The sequence below is a fragment of the Vigna unguiculata genome, chromosome 11, assembly GCF_004118075.2.
Source record: "Vigna unguiculata cultivar IT97K-499-35 chromosome 11, ASM411807v1, whole genome shotgun sequence".
Classification (NCBI taxonomy): Eukaryota; Viridiplantae; Streptophyta; class Magnoliopsida; order Fabales; family Fabaceae; genus Vigna; species Vigna unguiculata.
In genome coordinates, this window is record NC_040289.1 from 41273233 (window position 1) to 41280876 (window position 7644).

The window sequence follows — 7644 nt, forward strand, 5'->3', positions numbered from 1 at the left end:
CGCTCACACACGTCGTCCCCACGTACGTGGCGGGCCCCGCACCCCAACGTGGCCACGTCGAACTCGTCTCATTTACACGTGTCCTCACGCGCTTTCCCTCCGCCACGTGTCTCCACATACTCTACGGGACCCACTATCTCAATTTTTATTATCTGATTAAAAAAGAGGTTCGCGAACCAATGAAATCAAATCTTCGCTTTTCGTACTTCGGTCATGCGTTAATCATAAGGAACCCACGCGCCGTCATGAGAGGTGACGCGCTGCCGGCTTTGGAGTTGGGGAGTGGAGAGCACGCGCGGGGACGAGAAAGTGGAATGGAGTGTGAGATTTCGGGGGCGTATTTTATTGGTGGTGTTTCCCAATTCAACACAACCGAACCAAGGAAGGTTTTCTTGTAAAGCACGTTTGGTAAGAAGCGAAACGCTATAAATACCCGTTTTCTAATTTACCATTTTCTTTCTTCTTCTCTTCGCTTCGCTGCTTCTCTCTGCGCACCGTTTTGGTTTTGGGTTTCGTTCTTCGTCCATTTTCTTTGTTTTGTTTATTATTTTCTCAGGTGAATATTATCGCGATTTCGTGTTTCTCTCCGAAAGTACAAATTAACGCATTGCCTTCCCTATTGTCTCTTTGTCCCTGTTTGGCTGCCCATAATTTTACCCCATTTTTAGCTTCTGCCAAACTACAAGTTGTGCCTTTTGTCTCCTTTCTGGGTTTTCTACCTCTTTCTCTTTATTTTTTCTTTTCATATTCAAAAATTATAGCCTATTTATTTGTTGGCCTTTAAACCAAAAATATCACTGTGCGCGTGTCTTTTATTTTGCTTTTTTCCTCTTCTGACTGCTCCTTCTTTTTCGCTTTTGAAGATTATTCGTCGAGAAACTGCATTCTGAAGATTCATGAGCAATCTAATTTCTTTCTTCCCGTTCTTGGAGCTCGTTTTTTAGGTAACATGTTTTCATCATTCTTCTTTGCCCCTTTTCATTTCTTTCTTTTTTCTGGCTTCCGATTTATTTCGTTTCCCTTTTTTTCTTTCTGTTTCGATTCCGATTGGGTGGAACGTTTGACATTCAAAAGGGTCGGTGCCGTTTTGAGTTGCGAATGATTGGTGTTGCTTTCTTTTAGCGATTATTATAATTATTATAATAATAATAGTAATAATAATGATAATTATTCAATATCGTGCAAAGTTTTGGGCGCTGGTCAGAATGTAGCATTCCAAGCCAACTTTTCATTTTCTCTTTTCAACTCATTTTGATTGAAAAACTGTTCTTTTATTTTATTTTATTTTGTAGTTAATCATATTCTACTTTGACCGATCCTTGAATGATTGGTTAATTCGGTTTTTTCAGTTTTGAGTTTTTCCCGACCGTAAGATGGGTGCTGTCGACTACTGATTATGATTTGTCTTCCCTGGAGCTGTTTTTGATTGTGCTGATGTGATGTTCTTTGTTTACACCCTTGATTTTTTTTAGTCTAATTGTTTATTGTCCTCATCGTGTAAACTAATGTGAACCATTTAAAAGAATGCAAAATATAAAGGAAAATGAGAAAAGGTCAATTTTCTCAAGTCTACATCACTCTCTGTTTGATTTCCCCGTCTTGGGTTGTCTTTCGAAGTATTTTTAAACTTAAACCCTGGAAATACTTGTAATTTACGTTTCGTTTTAAAGGAAATGTACCTTAAAAAGTTTGGGAAAATTTTTATTCTTTGTCATTGTTTATTGATATTCTGTGTCAGTTTGTCTATTTCATCGCAGAATCTTTATGTGTTGGGTCCATTTGTATTATTGACTCCCACTCTTTGTAGGCCCAAGTTGTGTGGTTGCATATGGTATTGTTTTCTTCCGTGTCCATTGAGTGGGGTAGTACCACTCTACATTATGCAGGAAATCAGTATTTTCTTAATTGTTCATTAATCATTGACAGCTTAGCACACTTAAGCTGTTGAAATTTTTTATCTTCCTTTCTGTTGATATTAGTGGTGGTTGGATTTTTTCATTCCCGATTTTTTTCAGTGTTTAGTTTGTTTTCATATTTATTCTGCGTGATGTTGTAGTCGTTGTTAGTGATTTCTATCATTTTTCATATTTATTGAGTTGTTACTCTGTAGTAGATATAAGTAGTTTGTCCATTCTTTGATAAATATCTACAGCATTCATCGTTGTCGTGTTCAGTTCGCACTGATTGAAACCTTTCCAGAACTGGAGCACCCTTTAGTAATCAAGCGTGGAACAATATATTGTGTTTCGATTTCTTCTTAAAATGGGGTTTTTTTATTATCCCTGTAAAGTTTGGGAATTTGAGTTTATATGGAAAGATTCGAATCTGGAGGAGGACTTGACATTTGATCATACGAGTGTCTGTTTTTGTCAATATGGTGGGAAATTTATGCTATTTCTTCTGTTCATTAGCTGCTGTTGCTGTACGATTTTATAACCAACAATCGGGAATAAAGTCAAAGAATTGTTAATCGTTTCCTTTTCCCTTTGGCTAGATTGTTTCCTTTTTTATATTCTAATTACAAAAGTAAGAAAGAGTGTAAGTGCATACAATTGCCATTGATGCCTTTGCTCTTTCAACCTTTTCTTTTACAAGTTACTTGAATGTACATGATGATCTTAACACCTATGTATTACTCAACCATAGTTCAAGGTAACCTCAATAATGTTTAGCTGTCAATTAAGGCCAACTTGTGCTTTGTGTATGTATGTAGCTCACTACATGTAGGATGGACCCTTTAACGTCTTTATTTGGATTTTAGTGAATTGCATTTTTGGACCAATCATTGATAAGAAGAATCCTTCTATTGAATAAATAAATGATAGGAACAATCAATAATACTTCCTTTCTTTTTATTATTTAAATGGTTATTAAATGTGTTATATAATTATGCTTTTTATAACACCGGTTCCTAAAGCTGTTTGCCTTCACTTTTCCGCTTCCTGCTCCCCATTCTTGCATCTGCTTGCTTCATGTGTTTCATAGTATAACTTCTATACATCTCTAGCATCTTTGGTATTTATTGATTGAATATTGATCATAGCATTTTGCTGTGCCTTTTTTCTCTCACATCCATCAGACCTACAAATTTTCCTATTTCTATTGGATGCTGCTTATTATTTAGAACTATATTTTTTTTTTTTCATTTTTAAAAATCATGATTTCCAATACATGCCTGCAACTCTTTTATTACCTTGCTAGTTGATAGGACAAGTGGATTCAAACTCAAAATTTCCATTTGTTTAAATTATTCTTGTCATCAGATGTTCAAGTACTTCAAAGTAAATCAATATGATCATTATTTTCAGGAGCTCAGCAGTTGATGGACTGTTACCCCAAGAGCAGTGACAAGAAAACATTAAAGAGGTGGTTTTTTATTGATAAAAGAGTAGGGTGAAGTGGACATCTCATAGAAATTAGTTTGATCAGTGCTCAATACTCCTTAAAGTTATTACATTGTTACTGGACTGTAAAGTGGTCTGAAACCTGGATCCCATGGACTTGAAGTCGAATCATACTCCTGTTCTCACTGATTCTGCACCCGTAACAAAGTCTAGGCTGTGTGTGCATTCCAGTTTGTTGCCTTACTCCCATTCCGGGGCAACCTTTACCCATGGAATGTTATTGACTATCCCAAGGAAGAAAACAGGAATCCTTGAAGATGTTCGTTCTAGTGGTTGGTTGGATGCCATGAAATCATCTTCACCTCCAGCCAGGAAGATAACAAAGGATTTTAGCCATGGGTTTGCATCATCTGACTCTGATACTGCTGCTGCTTATTTTAGCTGGCTGGTATTACATACATCCCCTTTTAGTTAGTTTCTGAATTTCACAGGTGTAAGGTGGTTATTTATTCCTTTTTTTTTCATGTGTTAATTTCACAGCTAAAATACCCATCTGCTCTTACATGTTTTGATCAAATCACAAACTATGCAAAAGGGAAAAGAATTGCGTTGTTTATGGATTATGATGGAACTCTTTCCCCAATTGTGGATAATCCTGACTGTGCGTTCATGTCGGACAATGTATGGACTCTCCTTGGGTTTACTATCAATAACATCCTTTTGTTTTGCTTATTTTTTCATTCTTCTTTGGCTAATTATGATCCTGTAAACTCTGTAGATGCGTGCTGCTGTTAAAAAGGTGGCAGAGTATTTTCCAACAGCAATAATTAGTGGAAGAAGTCGTGACAAGGTAATTGAGCAGGTTTTAGAAAATACAAACATTTTCCTATCTATTTTCAAATTCGCTCATCTATCTGAACGCCACTGCGCCTGCATGTACTTCTTATAAAAAAAAATGCTTCCTTGTCGTGCTGGTTCTAACTTTATTATCACCCCGTTGGCTCAGGTATATCAATTTGTAGGACTAACAGAACTCTACTACGCTGGTAGTCACGGGATGGACATCATTGGCCCTGTTAGACAATCTGAATCTGATAATCACCCGAATTGCATTAGGTCTACAGACAAGCGGGTACTGGGACTGAAGTTTGTGACATGTTTTATGAAAGCTTTCTCCCACTTTCCAATCTCTTTTCTTTCTTAAAGTTTTTTTTTTAATTAAATGAATTGTTCTAAAATTTACAGGGTAAGGAAGTAAATTTATTCCAACCCGCTGCTGAATTTCTGCCCATGATTAATGAGGTAAGCTTTTGATAATCTACCATGAATCATCATCTTTCAAGATATTTTCTTCATTGAAAACATGACATCCTGATTGACGCTTGCTTGGGCAGGTCCTCAAGTCTCTTGATGAGTGTACGAAAGACATTAAAGGTGCGAAAGTAGAGAACAATAAATTTTGCGTATCTGTGCACTACCGGAATGTTGATGAAAAGGTTTAGGCTTCTGCTCTTACGCTTAACAATTTTCTGCTAACTTGTTTTGCCTTTTTCCAAACTTATTATCCGTTCTATGTTTGTAATTATTTTTCTTTTGAATTTAATGATACAGTATTGGGATGTGGTGGGACAACGTGTTCATGATGTTCTGAAGGGCTATCCGCGTTTGCGCTTAACTCATGGCCGGAAGGTACTGTTTGTATGGCCAAAGCCAACAGTTTGACTCATTATTTTGGAGAATCTACTAATAAATGCTTTCTAAAGGATGTTTTTCAGTTTACAAATTATTTTCTGTCTACTATTTTCCAGGTTTTAGAGATCCGACCTGTGATTAACTGGGATAAGGGAAAAGCTGTCACGTTTTTACTCGAGTCACTTGGTGAGTTCTTTTCTGTTTTTATTGATATGGTTTTTTCCTTTAATGATCACAGTTCTTTGTATTGCAGTAAATGATATTAATCATATTGTTTTTCAGGGCTAAACAATTGTGATGATGTGCTTCCTATATATATTGGAGATGATCGGACTGACGAAGATGCATTTAAGGTAGTATTAATGGTTTGCTCCTTTTTTTTTTTCACTTTCTCTTTCATTTTGTTCTGTTGATTACCTGAATACTGATTCCAAACAATCTGTTACAGGTTTTGAGAGAGGGGAATAAAGGTTATGGGATCTTGGTGTCTTCATCACCGAAAGAAAGCAACGCAGTTTACTCTCTTCGTGATCCATCAGAGGTAAATCTCACTTTTAACTGTTTACATAAGCTGTTTGAAAATTTTCTTTTTGTTCAATTTCGTTGTACTAATTCTTTGTGCTTGTTCATGTTGGTGTCATTTGGTCCTGACGTAAATTTATCTTATGTTGGTATGTATACACAGGTCATGGAATTTCTCAAGTCACTTGTGTTGTGGAAATCAAACTCCTTAAAAAGTCTTATATAGATTATAGAGGAGAATATACTCTGCTATACTATAATATAGTACATCATAAAAAAAAAAAACAGCCTTTTCGATTTTGGTTTTCTCGGAAACATTCAAAGTGGTTTCCTGGAGCAGTTTTACGCACAGAGAAGCCCTCTTATGGTACAACACTGCTGTCTGTGTCGCTACCCACTTGTTTTGCTCAAAACTTCTGTGCTAGCTGTAAATTCCTGCCTCAATTATAAATATCTTCAAGAATTGAAAGAATGTGCTGAGTTTTTCTTCTTTTTTTTCTTTTTCCCACCTCTCATTACAAAATGTATTGATGTTTAATCATTGCTGCTTCAGTTTTGATCACTCTATCTAACCACTAAAATGGGGGTTACAAATGCGACATCATTCATTTGTTAATTATTTTGCATGTATCGTGATAGTTTAAATGATGTAATATATCTATTGTAGCCTTTTTGATTATATGTCTGCTATTACCCTTTTTGCCATTGAAAAGAAAAAGAAAAAGAAGGTAATTCCTTTTTTTTTTTTTTTGCAGTCCAATAATTTAAATTATATGATAAAAAAAATGCTTGGGATCTTGAGTCTTGTCTGTATCCAAATCAGAATGAGTAATAATTGTGTGCTAGAAATGCCGAAAAATGAATGAGCAATTACAGTTGTAAACTTTAGAAAAAGAAAAAGCATGGCTCAATAAACATTACTTCTTTAGAACTGAGGAGTAAGAACTTGTACATTCTGAACTATACAGATTTTAAAGATCAGATTCATTCAGTGCTGTCTTTTTTTCAGAATTCAATTTATAATTTATCTTATAATTGCTAGTATAAGATAAATCTATACAGTTTTTTTTTTGTATTTTTTTATATATATTTGAATGTATTGTACAAGGTATGAAATCTGACTTTTAAAGACTTAAACTTGTTGTAGACGATTAATTTTACTGATATGTGAGAAAAGACATAATAAGTGCTAGAAAGGGAAAAATCTCTTTATCGAATTGTGAATTTTTTCGGAGATAATTTCTAATAGAAACATTTGAGTCATCAAATAGAAAGGATTGAGTACTTTAGTTTATTGAGTTGTTGTATTTTATATTCGATTCCTTTGGCTAATACTTCTATCTCTAGAACCCAAGTGAATATGTACATAAATATATTTATTGTTTCTGTTTTATTTAGTTGGAAAAAGGTGAAAAGTATTTTATTTTTAAGACTGAAGAGTTTTAAAAAGATGCACGAGATTGGTGAAGAAATTTAGGAGGAAAAGTTCTTAAATCACAAGGATTACCTGATTGCCCTTTATCTTCAATTCTTCTACAATCTTCTCTCTTTTCTACAAAACATATACTAAAAAATATAAGCATTAATAAGTGTAAAATATATGCAATTAAAATAAAAGAAAATTATGTTGAAATATAGTTTAGACCGTTGACCTATGTCACATATTATTTTCTTGTACCTATAATATGATTTTACTTTATATTGTGTCTTGCACGCAACATATGAATTGAAAAAAAAATGTAAGTTAAAGTAGGACACGTCCTTGGTCAAAATGTTTCTACCACAATTTACTGTAGTGTGATATAATATCTAACATATATAAAAATTAAATACGTATAGAGAATGGTAGCAACTTGGCGTATTTGTGTAATGTACGACATCACTACCGTAGTTAACAAAAACATTCAAATTTGGAATTAACTAAAGTTATGGTATATATATACGTCTGTACGTTACGTATTTGTTTCAGAACTTTAATTTTTAAATGGATTTTTGTAAAAATAGATAGTGTTGGAATTTTAGACAACACAAATATTATAATTATATAGAAATAAAATTCACGTGTGAGGAAAACAGTAACTGCCAA

At 34.3% G+C, this 7644-nt stretch overlaps 1 protein-coding gene across 4 annotated transcripts; it reads left to right on the plus strand.

Moving 5' to 3' along the window:
• The first annotated feature begins 389 nt into the window (after nt 1–389).
• On the plus strand, nt 390–6237 carry LOC114170658 (trehalose-phosphate phosphatase A-like). Of its 4 annotated transcripts, none has more exons than XM_028056182.1 (13): nt 390–408; nt 864–944; nt 3309–3792; nt 3885–4025; nt 4123–4194; nt 4351–4476; nt 4590–4646; nt 4739–4840; nt 4956–5033; nt 5153–5222; nt 5319–5389; nt 5485–5577; nt 5722–6237. In XM_028056182.1, the coding sequence occupies exons 3-13, from the start codon at nt 3496–3498 to the stop codon at nt 5782–5784; spliced, it is 1170 nt and encodes a 389-aa protein (XP_027911983.1). In that variant the 5' UTR covers nt 390–408; nt 864–944; nt 3309–3495; the 3' UTR covers nt 5785–6237. The 4 variants fall into 4 exon arrangements, with proteins under 4 accessions (XP_027911983.1, XP_027911982.1, XP_027911984.1 ...); XM_028056181.1 differs by lacking the exon at nt 390–408 and adding an exon at nt 457–556; XM_028056183.1 differs by lacking the exon at nt 390–408 and adding an exon at nt 597–685.
• The last annotated feature ends 1407 nt before the right edge of the window (nt 6238–7644 follow it).

Coding starts and splice junctions, on each gene's coding strand:
- LOC114170658 (XM_028056182.1), top strand. CDS start 3,496: ATGGACTTGAAGTCGAATCATACTCCTGTTCTCACTGATTCTGCACCC. Junction 4,195..4,350: donor GTGGAAGAAGTCGTGACAAG/GTAATTGAGCAG, acceptor CCGTTGGCTCAG/GTATATCAATTTGTAGGACT. Junction 5,578..5,721: donor CTCTTCGTGATCCATCAGAG/GTAAATCTCACT, acceptor ATGTATACACAG/GTCATGGAATTTCTCAAGTC.